General features: G+C 37.0%; 1 protein-coding gene across 1 annotated transcript in view; it reads left to right on the top strand.

Moving 5' to 3' along the window:
* LOC141718495 (uncharacterized) overlaps positions 1 to 25,424 on the top strand; it is a 55,730-nt gene that overhangs the window by 19,999 nt on the left and 10,307 nt on the right. The window contains exons 4-7 of the mRNA XM_074520878.1: positions 509 to 515; positions 756 to 1,950; positions 20,506 to 20,563; positions 22,004 to 22,197. Coding sequence (XP_074376979.1) covers positions 509 to 515; positions 756 to 1,950; positions 20,506 to 20,563; positions 22,004 to 22,197 — 1,454 coding nt within the window. The remainder of the gene's footprint in view (positions 1 to 508; positions 516 to 755; positions 1,951 to 20,505; positions 20,564 to 22,003; positions 22,198 to 25,424) is intronic.

Raw genomic sequence — 25,424 nt, 5'->3', positions numbered from 1 at the left:
GCCTATCCGGAATCCAGCAGTGAAGGTTCCAGCCATTGGATTTACATGCTTTAAATGTGGGAAGCCAGGACATATGGCCAGGGATTGCAAGACACCAACCCCAGTCAGTAATGCATTAAGGATTATGGGATCTACCCCAACAGTGAATGAGACTCCGAGGGCTAGAGCTTTTGACATGTCCGTGAAGGATGCGATCCAGGATGCGGATGTCGTGGCAGGTACGCTTAATGTAAATTCTTTATGTGCCAAAGTGTTAATAGATTCGGGAGCAACTCGATCGTTTGTTTCACAAGATTTTGTTAGTAAGTTAAATTATCCAGTTGGGTATTTAAATGAAATAATGACTGTGGAGTTAGCAAATCAAGAACGTGTAACTGTAAATCAAGTTTGTGGAAATTGTGAGATTGAGATTTCTGGTAGTAAGTTTTGTGTAGATTTTATACCGTTTAAGTTAGGAGAATTTGACGTTATATTAGGGATGGATTGGTTATCTAAGCATGATGCTCAGATAGATTGTCGAAATAAGAAAGTAATGGTGAAAACGCCAGACGAAAGAATAGTAACATTCAAGGGACAGAAGCAGGTAAAGAAGTTCTTAACGATGATTCAAGCCAAGAAGTTACTATGACAAGGATGTGAGCATTTCGTAGCATATGTGATCGACAGAAGTTAGGAGCCAGCTAAACTTGAAGATATTCCAGTTGTGATGGAATTTCCAGACGTGTTTCCTGACGAGTTACCAGGACTTCCTCCAGATAGAGAAATTGAATTTGCAATCGACTTAGCACCTGGAACCGAACCAGTATCCAAGGCCCCGTATAGAATGGCGCCCGTTGAAATGAAAGAGTTAGCAAAGCAATTACAAGAGCTGTTAGAGAAAGGAGTAATCAGACCCAGCGTATCCCCGTGGGGTGCACCGGTATTATTTGTCAAGAAGAAGGATGGAAGCATGAGACTGTGCATCGACTATAGGGAGCTCAACAAGTTGACAATCAAGAATAAGTATCCGTTACCCAGAATTGATGATTTGTTTGACCAATTAAAGGGAGCCAAGTATTTCTCCAAAATCGATTTAAGATCGGGATATCATCAACTGAAGATCAAACCAGAAGATATACCAAAGACAGCTTTCAGAACAAGGTATGGGCATTATGAATTTCTAGTAATGTCTTTTGGATTGACCAACGCCCCAGCAGCGTTTATGGACCTGATGAATAGAATTTTCAAGGAATATTTGGACAAGTTCGTTATAGTATTTATAGACGATATTTTGATCTATTCAAAGACGGAGGAGGATCATGCGAAACATTTAAGGACAATTTTAGAGATTTTAAGGAAAAAGAAGTTATATGCTAAATTGTCGAAGTGTGAGTTTTGGCTACAGGAAGTTCAGTTCTTAGGACACATAGTCAGTAATGAAGGGATCAAAGTGGACCCGGCAAAGATCGAGGCAATTATGAATTGGGAAAGACCGAGAACACCCACTGAGGTAAGAAGTTTCTTGGGATTGGCAGGATATTATCGACGATTCGTTCAGAATTTCTCAAGAATTGCAACACCATTGACAAAGCTTACACGAAAGAATGAAAAGTTTATATGGAATGACAAGTGCGAAGAAAGTTTTCAGGAATTAAAGCGGAGATTAATCACAGCACTTATTTTGTCACTTCCAGACGATCAAGGGAATTTCGTAATTTATAGTGATGCTTCTTACAAAGGATTAGGATGTGTTCTTATGCAGCACGATAAGGTGAATGCGTATGCGTCAAGGCAATTGAAACCACACGAACAGAAGTACCCTACTCATGATTTGGAGTTAGCAGCTATAGTTTTCGCTTTGAAGATTTGGAGACATTATTTGTATGGAGAAAAGTGTGAGATTTTCACGGATCACAAAAGTTTGAAATATATATTTACCCAGAAAAAACTTAATATGAGACAAAGGAGATGGTTAGAATTGATCAAGGATTATGATTGCTCGATTAATTATCATCCCGGTAAGACGAACGTTGTAGCAGATGCATTAAGTCGGAAGGAAAGGTTAAATGTGTTATCCGTACCTGAAGAGATATATAAAGAATTTCAAAAATTGGAATTGGAGATTAGAATTTGCAAGCCTGAGGAAGCAAAAGTGTACGGTATGATTTTCCAACCGGAGTTATTGGAGAAAATAAAGAAATGCCAGAAAGAGGTAATGGATCAAGATATAAATAGTTTGGTAGGTGCGGAATTATGTACGCAACAAGATGATCAAGGTATTCTTAGGTTTTCTTCACGGATTTGGATTCCACCAGTAACGGAGCTGAAAAATGAAATTTTACAAGAGGCACATAGTTCAAGATATTCCATCCATCCAGGGAGTACCAAAATGTACAGAGATTTAAAGAAGAATTATTGGTGGCCAGATATGAAGAGGGAAATTGCGGAATGGATTAGCAAATGCTATACCTGTCAGAGAGTTAAAGCAGAGCATCAGAGACCAAGCGGATTGCTACAGCCATTGGAGATTTCAGAATGGAAGTGGGAACATATTACAATGGATTTCATAGTTAGATTACCAAGGACAAGGACTAATCATGATGCCATTTGGGTTATAGTAGATAGACTTACTAAGTCAGCTCATTTTTTGCCTATAAATGAACGATTTTCGCTCGATAAGGTAGTTCATATGTACTTGAAAGAGATCGTAGTTCGTCATGGAGTTCCAGTGTCTATTGTATCTGATCGAGATCCAAGATTTAATTCAAGATTTTGGAAGAGTTTTCAAGAATGTTTGGGAGCAAGATGTAATATGAGTACAGCCTATCACCCCCAAACGGATGGCCAAAGTGAAAGAACGATCCAGACAATCGAAGACATGCTACGTGTTTGTGCTATTGATTTCAAAGGAAGTTGGGACGAGCATTTACCCCTGGTAGAGTTTGCCTATAACAACAGTTATCATGCCAGTATTGGGATGCCACCTTATGAAACCCTTTATGGACGCAAATGTAGATCTCCAGTATATTGGGACGAAGTAGTAGAACGCAAAATACTCGGACCTGAATTGGTGCAGCAGACAAAGGAAGTTGTTGAAATTATCCAGAAAAGATTAATAGCCGCACAAGATCGTCAGAGGAAATATGCAGACCAGTCAAGAAAATACATGGAATTTAAAGAAGGAAGCTTGGTATTATTGAAAGTATCACCGTGGAAAGGACTAACGAGGTTTGGGAAGAAAGAGAAGCTAAACCCAAGATATGTCGGACCTTTTGAAATCCTAAAGCGTATTGGCAAGGTAGCTTACGAGTTGGCGTTACCTCCGCACATGGAGCACATTCACAATGTTTTTCACATATCAATGCTTAAGAAATATAATCCAGACTCCAGGCATGTAATAGAATATGAACCAATAGAACTTCAAGCAGATTTATCATATGTAGAGAATCCGATAAAGATTTTAGAGGAAAGAGAGAAAGTATTGAGAAATAAAGTGGTAAAGTTAGTAAGAGTGTTGTGGAGAAACCCAAAGGTTGAAGAGTCAACCTGGGAGTTAGAAAGTGATATGAGAGAAAAGTACCCTCATTTGTTTTCTTAGAGATTCTGAGGACAGAATCCTTTTAAGGGGGGAAGGATGTAATATCCGGGATATATCGTGTAATTATTTTTGCTATTATATAATTATTATGTGTGTTCAGTATCTATTTTGTGAGATAATCGTTAAGTGTTATCTGTACTCGAATATTCAAAAATAATATTAATTGAGTATTTTAATTTTTATATGTCCAAAATAAAATATAGATAATTGTCATATCTTCCTAACTATTTTTATGTTGGTTAATGGATTTATTAGAATCATATGAAATTTCTAAAATCTTTTTCCGGGTAATTAAAATCTATTTTATAAAAACGGGAACCAACCGACGTCACCCGTTGTTACGTTTTTGGAACCCGAAACTCTTTCGAGAACTCCTTCCTAATCTAATTGTAATATTTCGAGCATTTTCCATGTTTCGACTTTTTCGATCCGGCGTACAATTTCTCCTGCGCGGGTCCCGGCGCAATATTTTCGATACAATATTCGTTTCGGTAAATCAATAAAACCCGTATTTTCGATAAACGGGAGCTTTTTATTAAACTATCACAATTATCACTTCGTAATACGTGTAACTAGGCGCTGAGACCAAGACCGCAGTACAAATTGTACTGATTTGGATAATTATCCCGAAAACCGATACCGTTTGGATCAGTTTTTACAAATAAACGTATCGTTTTATATCCGGAATGATCCAACGGGATACAAATTTTCCGTAATTATAAATAGCCTTTTACCGTATTTTATTTCGTATCAAAAGTCATTTGCAGATAGTTAATTCTATAATTTTCAGAGAAAAACCCTAATTACATAAAATGTTCTAAGAATCAAACAGCAAAACGAAGGCGTTACCGATCTCTGTTTTCAAAGCTTGAGTAACCAAAACGAAGGATTTGAAGTGTTCTATCAGGTTCTGAGCTTTGTTTCACTGCAGAAATCAAGGTTATTTTTCTAAAAATTTATTTATTTTCAAATTTATTTTATTAAAAATATGAATTTTTGTTCGGATGATTGTTTGTATGATTTGATGATTGCATGTTGTAGAGCTTGTTTTCCTGATGATTTTCATATGTCATACGTCTGATTTGGAGTTCAATAACATGTTCAAATTTGAGTTTGATTTTCGAATTTTAAAATTAGGGTTTATAACCCGTATGAATGTTCTTAATTGAAATTTGGGGGTTTCTTATTCTGTGATAGATTGATGTTGTGTTATAGTGGGTTGTGTTCTCTGTGAAATTTGCAATCTAGTCATATAAGTTTCATGAACCAACAAGGTCTGTAGAGAAGGGAGTTGTGTTTTGAAGTTTTCCGATGTTCGCCGGAAACTGGAAAATTTCACGGCCAAATTCCGGCCAACTCAGGGATTGTTAGGATGAATTGATTGCATGGTTGTATTCCTGGTGTTGTGTAGATGTGATCTGGAGGTGTTGGTGGGGTGAGGACGTCGGGAACGTGTTCTCCGGCCACCTCTGTGTTTTCCGGCGACGGGGTGTAAAAATTGCAGTTTGGTCCCTGGACTTTTGGGGACGATACAGTTAGGTCCCTGAAGTTTCCAGACTTTGCAAATTTAGGATTCCTGTTTATAAAATGTTTAAAAATCATATTTCCTATTTATTTTTATTATAAAAATTCATTTTTAATTTCTGAAAATTCTAAAAATTATTATTTTAATTCTGAAAATTATTTTTAACTCACAAATAAATCTAAATTAATTAGTTAATTAATTTCAGTTAATTTATAATTGATTAATTGGTCAATTAATTCGAAAATTAATTGATTAATTGATTTAATTAATTATTAATTGATTTTATTTAATTATTTAATTAGATTTAATTATTTACAAATGATTTAAAAATTCTGAAAAATTGTTTCGAGCTTTAAAATATTATTCTAAATTATTTCAAAGGCTCGATAATTATTCTAAAATTATTTCGGAGCCAGAATTGGCCCACCGAACCCTGTTTATTATACCGAAATTGATCCAACGACCCGTTTTAATTCCGAAAAATGTTTTAAAAATCATTTTAAATACCAGAAAGCCTATTTATGACCCGAGACTTCTTTATAAATAATATATCATTGATTAGTGCTTGACTGATCTGCAACCTAACCTTGGTTTTTAAATTAAAAGTATAATATCCAATTCTAAATCATAATCCATTGTTCACTTGATATCATAATCATATTCACCTGATGATCATTATTCTCAGTTTTGTCATTATGACTTGCTGAGCTAGTTAGCTCATTTATGCGATGTTGTTTATATTCTTTCCAGTTAAAAAGGAACCAGTTAGTAGCAAGGATCCCCAGTCCAGTGCGAGAGCTAGGGGTTCAGGTTGAGAAAGCTGAGCTAGTAGGCTTCTTTTGGGATAATTTAAGTTTGTAAAAGTTTTTAATAATGTTTAATACTTAGTTTGAGTTTGAAATAGTTGGGATTTGAACGGTTTGTAATATATTAGTGTGTTTGGCTTGTGTGCATACTTTAACCTGTTGCGGTCCGTGGTGGTTGGTAAGTAGGGTCACTGCATATATTATTATTATCTTTATTATTGTTATATGCAGGTTATAATCAAGGTGTGTATGTGGACCCCAAACTTCTGACCCTGGTTTGGAGGGCGCCACAATACATGTAGCTGTACATGACTGGATAGTGGCTCAGCTTAATGCTGAGATCACTGCGGCATCTGCTCACATTGTGGAGTTACGCCAGGCACTGACAGCTGAGAGAGCCACCCGACTAGGATATGCAGGAGATTTCAGAGCTGCTTCCCCAGCCATAGTCCGCAGAGAGATCGATGGGATCGAGCTACGTACCAGGGTTCAGATGAGGATGACAGCGATTGGAGGATACATCCCGGTAGTTGATGCAGAGCTGATGTTGGCAGGAGCGATGAGGAGGGTGTGGGACCTCACACGCAGTGATAGTGACTGAGGGACTAGTGACTAGATATAGACCTTGAAGAAGGCTGGCTGACCTGTCACCAATTTTGATAGGATAACTAGTAGTAGATAGCATTCCTAGCCCTTCAGGGTACACGACTTATGTATTTTCATTTCAGTATTCAGGACAGGTAGCAATGTGTTGTAATCAGGCATGTATGAACTCAGCTAGTTGTTTCATCTCCCAGATATAAGTGGGAGACCTTATGAAATATATATCTAAGCAGTTATTAAGAAATTGATGTCCATAATATTGCACTTTATAAAAACATGCTAGATAATAAATGGCATGCTTACATATGAATAAAATAATCCAACTGTCATAATTACAACCATATTGACCAATTTTCATTATCAGAACAATGCCACCCCGTAGAAGAGGAACCAGGGCACAGCCCGCAGAATCTGTTAACCAATAACGGAATGAACATGACCCTGTAATAAATGAAGACAATGAGGATGACTTAGACTATAATGAATACGATGAGGAAGAATATGTAGAAGAAGAGGCTGAGGATATCCATCAGGGAGGAAACCCCATGAATGAATTTATGGAACTGCTAAGAGCAAATATGAACCAACATCCTATTCCACCACAACCACATGCTGCCCAACAGACTGCATCTACTGCCTTTAGGGCCTTCAAATCTCTCAAACCCCCAAAGTTTCTAGGATCTGCCGACCCCGTGGAAGCACGGGCCTGGCTCAAAGAGATAAAAAGTCCTTCGAGATACTAAGTGTTGAGAAACGACACAAGACCATTTTCACGTCTTACATATTGAAAGGAGAAGCTAACTACTGGTGGGAGTCCAAACGAAACCTAGAGACCGATGATGTGGTTCCATGGGATAGATTTACCCGACTGTTCTTAGACAAGTATTTTTCTAGATTTATGGAGACCCAGATGGAGATTAAGTTTCTGGAGTTGAAACAGGATAAGATGATTGTAGCAGAATATGAGGCCAAATTTACTGAGTTGTCGAGATTTGTGCCTGAATTTGTGAATACCGAAGAGAAGAAAGCGCGAAGGTTTCAGCTTGGTCTGAAATAATGGATCCAAAACTGAGTGGCATTGTTAGAGCTGACAGACTATACCACCTTACTGCAGAAAGTCTCGATTGTTGAAGATGGCAGTGAGCAGAGTGTGAAGGAAAAGGAAAATAGGAAAAAGAAGATAGGAAGCCAAGGAATAGGAACCGGGAACAGGAGCCTTCCAAGCAGGTTCGTCAGGGGAGCGGTGTCCCAACCTGCGCGAGGCCCCGGATTCAGAAAGGCCCCAAGCGAGAATGTTGGCCAGGGCGGCGGACAATCTAGGGCAACATTTCATAGTCAACCCCGCGCCCCAATACCAGAGTTCCAGACCTGTAAGAGAAGACACCTTGGGATATGCAACCAGGCAAGAGCCCCTCTGAAATGTTACAGGTGCGACCAACCCGGACACCTTGCAACAACTGTCCCCAATATAGCAAGACGTGCTTCCAATGTGGGAAAGTAGGACATATGAGGAAGGATTGCCTGATAATGAAGCCCCCAGTCTCAGGTATGAGCAGAGCTGCATCCAACCGACCCCCAGCTGCTAGGACCTTCAACATGACTGTTCAGGATGCTGTTCGAAATACTGATGTGATAGCAGGTACCCTTTTGTTAAATTCCGAAAATGCAAATATCCTATTTGACTTTGGAGCAACCAAATCTTTTATATCTCAAGATTTTTCTAAAAAGTTAAAACTTAATGCCATACCTTTACACGAGATATTACAAGTGGAAATAGCAAACAAAGAAATAATTCCTGTAAATCAAGTACACCCTAAGTGCAAGTTGAAATTACAAGGGAAAGTCTTCGAAGTTGACCTAATCCCATTCGCGTTAGGAGAATTTGATGTAATCTTAGGAATGGATTGGTTATCCAGTAACGGAGCGTAAATAGATTGTGAACAGAAGAGAGTAAAGATAAGAGTGCAGAATGAAAAAGAAGTAGTGTTTAAAGGTCAACGACAGAACCAGAAATTTCTAACCATGCTACAGGCAAAAAGATTGTTAAGGAAAGGTAACGAGGCCTATTTGGCTTATGTGGTAGATACCAAAAAGGAATTCCCTAATATATAGGACATACCCGTAGTAAACGAATTCGAGGATGTATTTCCAGAGAACTTACCAGGGTTGCCACCAGACCGAAAAATAGAGTTCACTATAGAAATAACACCAGAAACGACACCAGTATCCAAGGCCCCATATAGGCTAGTCCCGGTTGAGATGAAGGAACTAGCTTCTCAACTGCAAGAGTTATTAAATAATGGAATGATAAGACCCAGTGTGTCACCATGGGGAGCGCCAGTACTGTTTGCAAAGAAAAAGGACGGCAGTATGAGATTATGCATAGATTATCGAGAGCTGAATAAGCTAACTATTAAGAATAGGTACCCTCTCCCCATAATTGATGACCTATTCGACCAACTCAAGGGAGCTGTACATTTTTCCAAAATAGATTTGAGAACAGGATATCACCAGTTGAAAATCAAACCGGAAGATATACCAAAGACTGCTTCTCACACTAAGTATGGGCACTATGAGTTCTTAGTCATGTCATTTGGGTTAACCAATGCACCCGTAGCCTTTATGGATTTGATGAACTGAGTGTTCAAAAAGTACCTGGATATATATGTGATAGTTTTTATAGATGATATTCTGATCTACTCAAAGACAGAGCAAGAACATGCAGAACATTTGAGGATGGTCTTAGAAATCTTGAGGAATGAGAAATTATATGCCAAGTTCTCAAAGTGCGAGTTTTGGTTGAGAGAAGTTCAGTTTTTAGGACATGGAGTGAGTAGCAAAGGAGTTTTAGTTGACCCTGCCAAAATAGAGGCGGTATCCAATTGGGAAAGACCAACTACCCCAACAGAGGTTAGGAGTTTTGTGGGTTTAGCAAGATATTACCGAAGGTTCGTGCAAGATTTTGCTAAGATAGCCGGTCCACTGAATAGACTTACCCGGAAGACAAAATAGTTTGTATGGACAGAGAAATATGAAGAAAGTTTTCAAGAGCTGAAAAGGAGGATGGTGTCAGCACCAATGCTCCCTCTTCCCGATGGAAAGGGAGAGTTTGTGATATACAGCGACGCATCGCTTAAAGGATTAGGATGTGTACTGATGCAGCACGACAAAGTTATAGCATATGCCTCTCGATAATTGAAGGAATATGAGAGCAGATACCCTATGCATGATCTAGAATTAGCAGCCATAGTGTTTGCCCTAAAAAATTGGAGACACTACCTGTACGGTGAGAAATGTGAGATCTGCACTGACCAATAAAAGCCTCAAATATATTTTTCACTCAGAAGAAACTTAATATGAGACAGAGGAGATGGTTAGAGTTGATAAAAGACTACGACTGTGAAATTTTGTATCACCCTGGTAAAGCCAATGTGGTGGCTAACGCCCTTAGTAGGAAGGAAAGACTCAAGATGATAATGACATCGGAGGAGTTAATTAAAGAATTTGAGAATATGGAAATTGACGTGAGAATGACCGGTAAGGGAACGAAAGGATTATTTGAGATTAAGCTAGTTCCAGAGCTGACTGAAAAGATACGAGTATGTCAGGAAAAGAAGATGAGTGAAGAAAGAGGAACATTGACCGGTGAAGAAGTGAGATGCGAGAAGGACGAGAAAGGGATCATGAGGTATGCGTCCCGAATTTGGATTCCAAATGTGCAAGAGCTAAAGGATAAGCTGCTGCACGAAAGGCACATCTCTAGATATTTAATCCACCCAGAAAGTACGAAAATGTACTGTGACCTTAAGGAATATTATTGGTGGTCTAACATGAAGAGAGAAGTAGCAGAGTGGTTCAGCAAGTGCTTGACATGCCAGAGAGTGAAGGCTGAACACCAGCGACCTAGTGGACTATTACGGCCCCTGAAAATTCCGGAATGGAAATGGGAGCATATAGCCATGGATTTTGTGACAGGCTTACCAAGAACAAAGACCAATCACGATGACATATGGGTTATCATAGATAGATTGACCAAGTCCGCACACTTCCTACCAATCAATGAAAGATACACATAGACAAGTTGGTGGATATTTACTTGAAGGAAATTGTAGTTAGACACGGCGTTCCGGTAGCCATAGTGTCAGATAGAGACCCAAGGTTTAATTCCCGATTTTGGAGAAGCTTCCAGGAATGCGTAGGCACCAGACTAAACATGAGTACCGCTTACCACCCCCATGCTGATGGACAAAGCGAAAGGACTATTCAGACCCTAAAAGATATGCTACGAGTGTGTGCCATTGATTTCAAAGGAAATTGGGATGACCATTTACCCCTGATCGAATTTGCTTACAACAATAGCTATCACGCTAGCATAGGAATGCCCCCGTATGAAGCTCTTTACGGAAGAAGATGTCGCTCTCCCCTGTGTTGGGACAAAGTTGGAGAACACAAGAAGATATTAGGACCAAAGTTAGTCCAGCAGACCATGGAAATGGTAGGAAAAGACTGGTAGCAGCCCAGGACAGACAAAAGAAGTACGCCAACCAGACCAGGAAGGATAGGGAATATGAAGTAGGAGATTCGGTGCTATTGAAGGTATCCCCGTGGAAAGGAGTGATGAGATTCAGGAAGAAAGGGAAGCTGAGTCCCAGATTCATAGGACCCTTTGAAATTTTAAGGAGAATAGGACCTCTAGCTTACGAGCTCACCTTGCCTCCTAATTTGCAACAAGTGCACAACGTGTTCCACGTGTCCATGTTAAGGAAGTACCATGCAGATGCACAACATGTAATAGAATACGAGCAGGTAGATTTACAACCAGTCCTGACCTACATCGAGCAACCAATAAGGATAATGGACCAAAAAGAACAAGTGCTGAGGAACAAGACTGTGAAGCTGGTTAGGATCTTATGGAGAAATCAAAATGTCGAAGAGTCAACTTGGGAACTTGAAGACGCCATGAGGAATAGATATCCCCACTTATTTTCTAATTGATTCCGGGACGGAATCCTTGTTAGAGGGGAAGACTGTAATATCTCGAATTTTTGAGACTTTGTAAAACGTTTAATGAATAGTAATCCTGACGGACGGGAAAAATGTTTTAGCCACACTATGTAGTACATGAGGAAATGAGTTTCGGAGTTGATATTACGATTATACGTACTAAATGAATGTGTGTAAACGCTATTAGTTTTCGAAGAAAACGAACTTTGAAAAATGACCATATTTACGACTCATCAAGGATTACGGGGATCACAATATAATTATGAGATTAAAACCCTACAGATTTATATTCAAGTATGATAATTAAAAATATAAGGAATAAATACTAAAGGAATTACGTCCCGAACCATTTACGAGTAAGTATTACGAAAACGTTTAAGTGACCGAGCGAACGCGTAAACGATTAAATAAACGTAACGCACTAACTAAACCATGGTAAGAAAGTAACCATGGTTACTTCATCAAATGGTGAGCTAACCATAGGATGATCAAGCTAGCTAGAAAAATAGTGTGCTAAGGAAGCTAACCCATGTAGTTAGCTTGTAACCTAGTAAGTTACTTAGATTTTATCCCCAAGATTTGCAACAAGAATAAACCTAGGATTCAACCCAGAAGAATAAAAATCAAGTGGAAGATATCACACCCCATTTTCTAGAAGCAACCAAGAGAAGCAAGCATAAATACCCCCCACCCCTTCACTTCTTTCATTCGGCAATTTCAAAAATGGGGAGGAATTCAAAAATCAAAACTCAAGTTCAAGCCATGGTAAAATCATCCCATTAATTCCCAAGCTTCCTAGCAATTAAACTAAGTTAAGAAAATTCTTTTATCTCTTTTTATCAAGGTTTGATGGGTGAAATAAAATCAAGAAAGTCACTAGTGAATAGTATGAATAGTAACCTCTCTTTGGTTTCTTGATTTCAATGGTGGTTTTAGGTTCCAAAAATCATACCAAGCACTTCCAAGCCTCCACCATCCTCAAGAACACATCTCAAGCTTTCGAGAAAGGTAAAAATCTTTGGCCCAACTTGATTTAAGATTCATTTTAAGATCCATTTAGTATGTGGTAGTAAACCTAGTTCAATGAGTGGTATTGATGAAATCTTGGTTTTTAAGTTAAGTAGATTTAATGTTGATTGTTGTTGCCTTAAGAACATGACCTTATTGAGAGGATTTTGTGTGCTGATGATTGTTGGTGGTTGTGTTAAGAGTTAGGGCGTAAACGAAACCCCGATCGTAAACGTAACTCCGTTAAAACCAACAAATCGTAACTTTAAGTTTCTGCAGAAAGTCCCGAAGTTGTAAACTGTAGTTTCTTGAAAAATAACCCTTGATTATGATAGAAAATGTTATAAGGATCGTTTAGGCGCTTGAATCACTTGATTCCGATTTGCGGATCAAAAGTTATGGTCGTTTTACTAAAAGTGATTTACGCGACAAAAACTGCTACGAATTACGAATTTTGAAAATATAAAGGATCAACTTAAATGTGTTCATAAATCATGAAATTTTTACAGAGAGTAAAATATTTAGTTTCCTAACTGACATAAAAATTTCAAGTGAAAATAATGATTTCTCAATTTTATAAAAATATCGGAGCCGAGACCGCGAGATTAGAAACCGTAGAATCCATAAGCGGAGCCGACGGCGATAATGAGAATGAACCTAAGATACTTAGAAAAATAAAGTGATCATAATGTGAATAATGACTTAAAGGAATAATAAGGGTAGTATAAGTTGAGAGGGTGCATAATAAGTAGCATATGAGTGCGAGTCACCGTAAATTAGAACGGGATCTAACGAAATGAATTGTGTTTATGGCTATAGATTTCCGAGCGGAACCTAGAGCATCCTCCACCTCGAGATACCCAGGCAAGTTTGTGAACCCAACTCCATTTTACTGTTGTGTTGCGAAAGGATTGTTTTACTATCATTGCATAAATACCATGCTTGCCATGATACATAGTTGTTGAATTTTTGCATAATTTAGCGATGTTGTACGATAAGTATATATCGTGAAATGTTTATTCCGCTATAAGGGTGACATATTATATAAGACCGAGAGTCGGTCGGGATTTAAGATAAAAACCCAGGAATCATCTCGGTGATTTTATAGGATGGTTATAAGTCCATAATAGTACGTTTTAAAGGGACTCAACGTCCACTTACGAGACATTAAAAATAGCTCGAACTTTTATTAAAACGATTTCCTAACGATCATATTCCCTCAACTATATTTTATTGTTCGAATAATAAATATTATGTACATATTCTTTTATCATGGGAGTAGTATACCCCAACAATTATTTATTTCAAACCTGATTAATTATTAAAGATTATTAACTCTGTAGACATAAATTAGTAGAGGAAGATTATTTTAAATATTCTTTTAGAGAGTAAACTCATTCAAGGTTTGATTATTTATCGAATATTATTTATTTATTTATTAAAGGGTTATCATTGATTTAAAAATCATGGGACCGGATTTAAACTACTTTCTGATTTCGAAGATAATTCAAATAATTTAAGATCGTTGGAGAATATTATCCCGACTTATTTAGTATTTTGAATATAGTTTCAAGGAGAAACTTTTTCCCCCTTATTTAATTATCTGTTGACAACGGTCAACCCACATCCCTAGTACTTCCTCCGAAATCTTCGGAAGTACATATGTATATATAAAGTAAAGTTATGCCTTTCCAACAAGCAAAACGCTTGGGGGAAACTTCGATGTGGTTCGAATTCTCGAGATATGATAGGATTTCCTAAAGGACAAGGGATGGGTAGGATCCAAGTACTTCATGTATTGGATAGACTACTGGTACCGTAGGAGACGGTACAATATGTACCTAAGGACCTGTGAAGTGTGTGTATACCCAAAATGAGGACACATAGCCCGTATGCTGTAACACCCCCAAATCCGGGGTCAAGGGATTTAGTCGTCACTATGAAACCTCAATCCAAATTAACATGTTTAATCAATAAACAAATGCCAGCGGAAGATATTTAGCATCTATGACCCCAAACTAATCCAAGATCTTTTCAGGTTACAGTTTTAGAAACAAGATATCCAAATTCCACAAATAAATTTTTCACTTTCTTTTAAAACTCTTTTCAATAATTCTCAACCTTAAAACTTAACCCGCTAGTATAACTTCGAAAAGAAGTATACTAGGCCCAAATACAATACACAATTATAATATAATATAATATAAACAACTTTACATAATAAAACTTACACTGGTCCGCAAACCCTGGACCAACCACCTTCGAAAAGCTTCTTCTTTGCTTCCTCGAATTATGTAGCTAAACAGCGCAAGCTAATCCTCACTGGAGGTTAAATTTAAAAAAAACAGGAAAGTATGAGCGAAAGAAATGCTCAGCAAGTTCTTTATAGCATGTATAGGGTCGTTTTGATATAAAATCGACATCTGCATTAGAGCAGAACATTTAAAATCATAATTGTTGAATCATAAAATTTTAGTTGAAGAACCCCAGAATTGATTCCTTAATTGTATTCAAAACCATTTTGGTATTTTTGAGTGAAATGCTTCAGCAATACTTTGAATCTTGACGAGAATAAAACTCGTAAAATAGTGTTTACAGAAATATCGTAAACAATAATAACAAGAAACAATGATTATGGATTGAATCATAAACTTTATTCAAAACCGAACTCTTCAAATTAATACTTATTTTGCTGTCATATCAAATTGGATATCAATACGAACTTTGATGCTCACAACACCCATACTGAAGTCAACATCAATCATCTATACTAATACCACCTTTGATATTTAACAACAACGTAAGTATCAGCATAAATTAGAATCTGAATCAAAACCGCTTTTCACCATTATTTCAAAATAGAAACAGTTGATATATCATTTATTCTATGAATATCAAAAACGATATGATAATTTAGATTAGGATCATTCTCCGACGGACGCACTATCACATGCTGATCAGCCCGTGTGATTGCACAAGGTCATGATTCGTAGAAACGTGACCCCCAAAACACGAGTACTAAAAATATACCTGCCTGTGGCAAAAATTGTGTCATAATATTCCATATGGCACTTAGAAATAGCCCTCCGCTGGACCGTCCGTCCCGGTCACTTACGCAATTATGATCCAATCTTAAAACCTTTTATTGAAATGGGGTCATAATAATCGACACCCGAAATAATTTTATTCCCCCAATTCTTGAGTGAGAATATTCGCAACCAAATCATTTTTCTCAAAATCCAAAACATTTATAAATCCGCTAAATGGGATAAGTAAAATTACTTAACTATTCTGAACATAGAATAGTAGATGAGTATTTGCATAACAGAATTATTTAATTCAGCGATATGTAAAACATTTATCTATTACGAACTGAATAGGGAAAGCAATACTTGCATGATAAGATTCAAAATAAATATGACTTGAACGATAAGTGATGATAGGGATACTTGCCTTTGGGTTTTAGTAGTTAGTCACACTCGCAAAGACACATCTATTCTGACATTCTGTCTCAAAGCATCATCGTCCTGCTTTTCAACACTTTACTGATATGCTACTCCTGCGATTGCTAGAAGCCAGATATCCAATACCATTTCATCTCATTCTTTATCCAAAGTCTTGTCCCGATCAACTCGAGAGATCCGCATCTATAATTAAAATATAGAACTTTAATCATCTAATCGATAATCACTCGACGAACTATGCGTCAAAAGCCTATCGTCTACCCATACGATAGCCCACATATAATTCAAACAGTCAAACACAAGACTCTTGATCTACATACACACATAATTCATATAGTACATAAGCAAATAACTCTTATATCACCTAATTCATATCACATATGACTCGGTTTGTCAAAAGGCTTGACTCGGTACGTTTCAAACTGAAATCGGGTCAAAATATGATTTATCGATCAAAATTGACTCAGAATGACTTGTAAAACAAGCGACCTTTCAAAACAAAAGGATTTGGGTCTCGAAAGTATTTTTATTGAAAGCGGAATATTTTTCTGAGTCTAGAGGTGTTCGTTTCGTATTAAACGGACGAACGGTTTATTTATAAAAATATCTTGTCCCAACACGTAATTAGGTTTCATAAAAAAAAATTAATTATATATCCTCGTTCGACGTCTCCAATAATCGCAGGTTACGTTCCCGTATTTTCGGAATTACTTTCCTGAAAATCGGGCAGCGTTTCCTTTGTTTATCGGCCTACCCGTCGAACATCCCGACGTCAAATCAATCACAACACAGTCAATCGCAATTCAAAAATCTAATCACCAACTTCAATTAACAATGCCAATTCGCAATTTCACCAATACCAATTAAATACAATTATTAATCGTTATCATCCGTATTTTTATGTTTTAATCCGTATTTTATAATTTTATTCATCATTTGTATTTTTAAATCGTATTTTGTATTTTAAAATTGTATTTTGTGTTTTAAATCGTAGGACTCAGAAATAATTCATCACCGTCCACCATCGGCTCGCCGAGGCTCATCGCCGATGGTGGTAAAATTCACGGGTACCCGATTGAATTCAGGTTTCCTGACGCGAATTTCACCAATTAATTAAATTTTTAACTTACACGGAATCATTCATTTCATGAATATTTATCAATTTAATTTCCTGCAAAAGAGAATAATTAAATTCAACCCACAATAACCAGGTCAATAAACAACAATACAATACAAGGCAACACAGGAACACGCGCGGAAGCGCAGCACAACGCTCCGGCCGCCTTACCGGAAAAAGGACCGGCGGCAACCGGAAAAGAACGGGAAGCAAGAATGAATCAGAACAGGGGAGCAACACAGCAACCGTATAACAAACACACAAAACACACAACACAACTGTAAACAAATTCAAGCCGGAAAAATATAAGGCGGCTCACCGGAAAATTCACGGCGGCGGAAGAACAATTACCGGAAAACAACCGGAGAAATTATGCAGTGGGAAGGGAAGAACAAGGGAAAAACGAGGAGGGGAAGGGTGAAGAAATAGAGAGATGAGGGGAAGAGATTTGAGAAAGGGAGAGAATACAGGAGAGATTTTGAGAGATAAAAAGGAGAGAGAGAGATAAAAACGAGAGAGAGATGGGAACAGGGAAGTGTATATCCTGAAAATTCAACACCTCTCTCCCTGTTGACTGCAAGCCTGATTTTGACTCGCAATTATCAAAATAAAGATACGAATTCGCAAGTGAAATTAATCAGAAAAATTATCAAATAAACTCTAAAATTTTCGTAATAATTAAAAACTAACAAAATAAAATTTTCATAGTTTTTAAAGCATTTTTTTCGCAACTTATACCCGCATTTAACTATTTAACGACTAAACGTGCGGGTGAATTTAATCGGAAAAATTCCCGAAATAATTTTAAAATTCTCGAAAAATTCCAAACTTAAATAAATTTGAGTTTCAAAATTTTTGAAACTTTTCTGGATTTAATACGGATTTTACAAATAAATACAATCAGAAAATCATTTAAGGGTAAATAATCAATAAAATATTGATTTCTCAATTTTAAAAATTCCTAATAATAATTAATAAAATTATGAAGTCATAAAAATATTTTAGAGATAATCCCCATATTTATGAAAATAAATCTTGAATAAAATCACCTTTAAATACAAAAAACAAAACAACCTAACTTCACAACTAATTACACAATTATCCTCGAACACCAATAATCACATATGACTAGTAATAAAATAATATCCGGCTAACTGAACCCATACACATATTATATTTAATAATTCAGAATCACATTTACACATTGGATCCGAAAATAGATTACTTAGCCGCTAAGTAACTATATAACGATACAATTTAATACCAGATTTGGATAATTATCAAAACCGGGCTTTTCATAAAACACCATATACGAAAATAATGTAAAAATATCCCGACTCTCGAGAATACGGGTTTTGTTGATTTATCGAAATGGTTATCGTACCGAAAATCTTGCGCCGGGCCGTGCACGGGTCAAACCGTAATCCGGATCGAAAAAGTCAAAACATGAAAAATGTCCGGAATTACCAGATTAGGTTAGGAAGGAGTTTTCGGAAGAGTTTCGGGTTGTAAAAATGCAAAAACAGTTGAAGTTGAAGGATTCCCGGCTTTATAAAATAGTTTTATAATTATTCAGAAAATAATTAATAAATATATAAATTATTATAAAATCACATAAAAATCCAAAAATTACCAGAAAAATATCACAATTATCTATATTTTATTCTGAACATATAAAAATTAGAATACTCAAGGAATATCACATATAGACATCTAAACATCAATTCCAATTATCAGATAATTTACCAAAATTCATATAAAATCACATAAACAATTCCAAATAATAATAATAATATTTGAAAATATGGGATATTACATATGCGGCAAGGGTGATAACCGGGATACGAAGGTGTCGTCCTTCTACTAGTAGAAAAGGTTACTTTTATCGCAGTACGACTGATCATCATATGCGGTGGCTCCAACGAATGTCCTAATTCTTCCAATTGGAATACCGTAACCCAAGCCTAGGTGCCGGGATTACTATCAAGGTATTCACATGATATTAAAATCCCTTAAAAGAATTGGTTTCATAAGAAGGTGTGTATCACCAAGGAAAATTATTTTCGAATAAAACATAATTATCATAGATGATGTTTTACATAAGTTATCATACAGTCATTTTCATACTGTACATTATTATGCTGGGAATTATAGCTCACACTTGTTTTCTTAAATTGACACAACACAACAGTGAATCAAGATGTCTACCATGAGAACCACAACCAAGAAACGGGTAGGAAATGGCCAGCTGTTCCGTAGATTGTTTGGTGTTGTACCACAGGTAGTCCGAATAAGATGGATTAGTTTTCAGTTATTTTTATTTCGGCCTATTTATAAGTATGACTTATGTAAGGTAATAAACAAGAAACGTATATTTGGCCGGAGGACTAGCCTTACTTAAAGGTTACTCCCCGGTAAGACTAAATCACTTTTGGGTTGTAATAATAATCACTTGATGGTTGAAATTACTCCAGATATGATGGTTCATTTCCAAGACAATAACCTGTGTGTGTATGTGTGTGTGATAAGTATGGGGTCTTGAAGCGTGAGTATTTATATATTGTAATGTGATTGGTGTGGTTGTAATAATTTAGATGGCGTGGCCTCCGAGATTCCTGACCCCGGATTTTGGATCGCCACAATTTCTCTAACTCTCTTCTTCTCTAAAAGCAAAAACTCTCTTTCTGCAACTCAGTTCAATCACATATATGGCACCGGTTGTCAAAATCATGTCCTCAACTGGGCACGCTTATGAGAAGAACAACTTTGTGGCTCTAGTTAACAAGAAAATTTCGGCATCTGAAGATTATCACAAAATGATGGACTTCATTTAAAACTGCAAACTAAATTATGTCATGCTTGAGTCTCCAAACATTTACTGTGAAGTTGTCGAGGAAATCTTGTCTACAAAAGTCTTCAATTTAATGGAAAAAACTATTACCTTCACTCCCAAAGGTAATGAACACTGTATTAACTGTGATACAATTGAAAAATGTTTTAAATTGCCTAAAAATAACACACTTTCTCCACACACAGACACTGATGTAAGTAACATGCTAGTTTCTACGGGCTATGCTCTTAATGCCACTAAGTTAGGTGATGTTAGGAGACGTGTCTTAGGAAAGAATGGAGTTTTCTGTATTATTCATTTATTAAGGTATTTTCTTGTATAGTTAGCAACTTTGATGTTGTATCTTATTCACTTGTTCACATGCTTTATATGTTTCTAAGTGATAAGTATTATAATTTTAGGACATCGGTTATGTATGAGCTAGGGAGTATTATGCTAGATTCTTCATGATGATAACTAATTTAATTTATGAGAATCTCTCAATTAAGAACCCAACAAACAAGTTAGATTGTTGGGTCCACGAGAGAAGAGTTATTGTTGATCTTAACAGGAAAAATCACCACAAGGATGTTCCCCTTGTTTACATGCCGATCATGGAACGGCCTCAGGTAAGTGAGGTAAATATTTTTGTCCCTACTACTTCTCAACCTCTTACTTCTTTGCAATCTAAAGTGGCAATAACATCTGTGATAGTGACTAAACAGATGCCTACCCAAGCCACAAAACCAAAATCTTCCAAATCCAAGTAAAAGAAAGCCCCCTCTAGTTTCTCTCAAAAGAAACTAGTTGTAGAATCCACTAAAAACCAAGAGGGGAGTGTGGAGGGAAGTGAGTCTGGTGAGGGATAGGGTGAAAATCAAAGAAGCCCTAAGAATAAGGATAAAGAGGTGAGTACATCCCAGCCTAACCACACTGTAGTTTCCCAACAAATTGTAGTGCTTAATAAGGATATAAGCTCATTGCTAGTTGCATCCTCCCAAAAGGATGTGACTATTGAACAAAGCTCTTAGCCAAGACCACAGGCCAAAAGGAATAGGGACACAAGCTCACCTCAAACTTATATTAGAAAGAAGAAATCAAAAAGCCTTAGAGATACAGAGGGTGCACACACTGTGCAAACTGCATTCAAAGACTCAGTTACAACACTTTCTCAAATTCAGATTGACATGGCTCCTGTAAATATGGAGTCACAGCCAAAATCTTTAGTTATAGAAGCACCTCACACTCCAAACTAACCCACAAATTTTCTGGATGTGGACATGATTCACATATCAGTTCCTGATTCTCCATCTTTAACTATCATGGAGAAGCCAAAATCTACAGCAAGTGAGCATCATCTTTTAGATGATTGTTTGGCTCACTTACCATTTCTTTCTGATTCCACTGAGAAATTTGTGAAAAATCTAAAATCAATCACCACAAATTCTATAATAGTCTCTACTCCAAACACTGTCATTTCCACTATCTTGACGGATATTGTTCATCCGTCGACTAGTGATTGTATCTCGACCGATGTGCTTAAGAGCAGTCATCCGTTGAAACTCTTAACTACTACCTCGACAAATGTCTCTCATCCGTTGACAATCACTACACAACTTGAAATCTCAATTGTTGTCACAAGTGTAGATGGTTTAGTAGTTGTACAATCACTCTTAGGATTGAGGGAAGGGAGTGAACAGAGTGAGAGGTTGAGTTGCTCTCAGAGAAAAGGAGAGGAAAAGAGTGAAAATTTGCAAGCTATCTCTTCCAGCTTGGCAAAAGTGAGTTAGTGGAGTCCCACCTTAGTAGGTGAAAGTGAGGGTGTGAGGATGGGAAGCCAAGGGGAGCCCTTGATGCAAAAATAAAGAGAAAATGAGAGAAAAGTAGGTACATGAGAAATAAGGATGGAAACCATTGCTAGTGAGTCAATGAGTGTCAGTGATGCAGAAAAAGAGAGATTGTTTCAGCAAGAATATCAAGATGTCATAGATTCTATCTCTTTGGATGCTAAGACATTTACTCATCATGTTCCAGCATATCAAATTCTGGCTGGATAGGGCAATGAGCAGGTTGAGAAGACATTGAAATTGGTGCACACAACTGCCTCTATGCAAAGAGTAAAGGATACTATAACTGCCATGCTCTCCACAGCTGGTAATGACTTTGAATATGCTGAAGATTCATTTAGGGTTGATGGTGAGGATGATGATGAATTAGAAGGCATGACCATAGGGGGAGATGCAGACATTCCATCATGGATGCTGTACAAGGAATGCTCTTATCCCCATCTCCAATCCACACTATTCAAGCTAATTCATGACACCCAAATAGCAATTCAAGCATCCACTAGTTCCAGCACCAAAAAACTACTTATAGCTCACCTGGAATCTCTCTAATTGCACAAAATTCAAGCCCTCCAATAAAGTCAAAATATAGTTGCCATCAAACAGGAAATTGGTAAAATTAAACGAGAATTTGTAGCAAGGTTGAATGCTAGGCTTCTAAGAACCACCATGACAGAAATAGCTCAAAAGCTCAGAAAGGAAGCTGATTTAAACGGGAAAGTTAAGGCCATGGATTTAAGACTGATAAATGTGGAGAAATCAGTGGCCAAGATACTTGCACATCAGGAAACTTAGACTAGTCTACTATAACATTTGGTTGCTGCACAAACCTCAACCTCCACTCAACTTGATGCTAACAAAAAGGGGGAGAAAAACTCAATTATTCCAGTTAGCCAGGGGAGTCAACAAGTGAGGGGGAGAAAGTGCTCAACATTCAAGTTAGCAAAGTGATTGTGCCGACAATTGCTTTCACTAAGCCACCAGCTCTTGATAACATTAATCTGATCAAGATAGCAGCAGCTAAGTTGGAGTCAAATGAAAAATTGAAAAAGCTTGATATAGCAGCAATTGAGCTAGAGCTAGATGTAAAATGGAAGAAGCTTAATGAAAACATCAAGAAGAAGTTTGGTCCAATTGGGAAGCAAGACAAGGTCTTTTCTCACTTCTCCCAGTTGAGACAAATTTCAGCTAATGAAATGAGCTCAGGGAACATGGAAAGGGGTCAACCCTTATCAATCAAGTCTCCAAAGGCCAGTGTGATTTTTCAGCCAAAAAGAAATTATCCAAAAAATTCAGACAAAAATCCACTGGATCTATCCTATGAAACCCCTAGGCCAGATGAAAAGAAGCTGCTTGTAAGGTCTATTGCCTTATCTAAAGATCCCAGAGACATAGTGTCAAAGAACATAATTGCTAAGATCTATAGGAATGGTAAATTAATCTGTGTAGTGGCTGGACATCCACAGTTTGCAGAGGCTAAAAAGAAGAAAATGTGAGGCTTAAACAACAACAAAAACAAGCTGCTTTAGAAGCCAAGAACCTAGCCAAGAAGCCCGTAACCACATAAGTTGCATTGCCTGCTGTGACATCTGAGAATCTAATAGAAGAAAAGCAAGAAAAACCAAAGCAGATTAAGAGGAAATTTAGGTACAAACTCCCAGCAAAGAGGAAGCTAGATTTTAATGAAGATAAGGAAGACTACATGCCAACCTAATCTACAACTTCAAGCCAACCAGCCATACCTACAATGAAGAAGGATGAATTCAAGGTTAATTTCAACATAACCTTTTATAGTGAACCTGTAATTCCTAAGGATTAACCTATAGATTGGGACAACTTGCCTCTTCCTGACCTAAACATTCTAATCTTTGCCAAACCAAAAAAGATAAAAAAAGAGCAGTCAAAATAATCAAGCCTATCAAACTTCAATCCAAGTCAGTGGCCAAACCCAAACCTATTGTCAACAAGGGAGATCAACTCTACATTTGTTACATCAAAAAAATTTCAGACATAAATCTCTATCTGGGAGAAATAAATGAAGTTGGAGCTATTGATGCCTATATACATCTTCCAGAAAGATTAGTCTGCAGGTACAAGGGTGGAAGAGAAATAACATGGCCCCTTCACAGTATTCTCAATGAAGGCTATTCCACTTTGGTGACTATCTTCTCTGCAATCAAGAAAAACTTTGGATTCGACATAATTTCTAAGAAGATGGTACGAAACAAGATTGAGGAGATAAGGAATAGCTGGAGAGGACCAAATGCAGTCCTAAGAGTATTGACAATTCCTTTTACTGGAGATATGGTGCATTTGAGGCCTTACTGGATAATGGAGTTCAAAGATGAAAAATGTGACGCCCTCCAGACCCGGGTCAGAAGTTTGGGGTTCACAACACACACACACTCAATATATATACCTGCTTATGAAAGTAATATATGTAAAGACCCTACTTACTATAACCATGGATCACAACAGGTTAAAATATGAAAATAAGCCACAACCTTAACTTTTATTACATCGTACCAAATCCCAACTAGTTCCGCTTATAACTAATAATGATATCATTCTTACAATCTTACATAACTCATCTACATTATAAAGCTCCTGCTAACTCGGTCCATCTTATCTTGGAATCCTAGCTTGCACACTAGACTGGGAATCCTCATTACCAACAATTTTCTTTTCAACTATAAAATAACATAAAAAGATTTGGAAGAATGAGCTAACTAGCTCAGCAAGTCATAATAGCAATAACTGAGGTTCAACAATGATCAGTTGAAATAATTCAGAAGAATCAAATTTCTGGATGAGCAATGAATATAATTGGATATTGATCTCTTTTTATTTTTAAAAACCAAGGTTAGGCTGATGATCAGTCACACACTAATCCCGAGCAAGGCTCCCATCTTTGCTTTATACACCGGATCCAGGGCATGCATTGGCCTAATATGACCACGAATCTGGTCTGACCACGAATCTGGTCCACATTTATAAAACCATCCAATTCTAAAACAATTCAATATGATAACCATTGCAATTCAATAAAAACAGAATCATGATTAACAATGATAAAATATTTATCTAAGAGCATAAAATATTTCACAGGTATCACCAGGGTGTATCAAGGTGTAAATATGAAGAAAGACTTCAAGCTTGATGAAGAATCAAGTATCTGAAGAACAATGGTTTTAATGATAATATAGGGTATTGATTTTTGATGTGATAGGGTATTCCGGGGTGTATAAGTTTCTGTATGCTCAAGAAATTCTGTTGAGATACTTGGTTTATGCTATGTATGTATTTGTGGAGTAATATTGTATTTATATGGTTTAATATCTGGGAAATCAGCCGTTGGTGGTTTAATTTACAAGAAATAAAGCTTATGACTCAAGTTCAATGATACGTTCAGGGTTCAAGGTTGAATAGTTTAAAGCACTTGCAATATAAAACAAGATTTATTTTGAATACTAGCAACATGTTATGAGAAAGTTCAGAAATATTTGCAATATATCTCAAAGAAAGGTGCAGAAGTACTTGCCTTATCATAGATGATTTCCAACTTTAATTGTACTCATCTAACAGTTCTACTCATCAATCACTTTCCTTCATTTTCTATGCATTGCTTATATTCGTCAATCAATTG

Source organism: Apium graveolens, chromosome 4, assembly GCF_009905375.1.
Source record: "Apium graveolens cultivar Ventura chromosome 4, ASM990537v1, whole genome shotgun sequence".
NCBI classification, from domain to species: domain Eukaryota; kingdom Viridiplantae; phylum Streptophyta; class Magnoliopsida; order Apiales; family Apiaceae; genus Apium; species Apium graveolens.
Note: the sequence above shows the minus strand (reverse complement) of the source record. Positions and strands in the feature narration are given on the sequence as shown.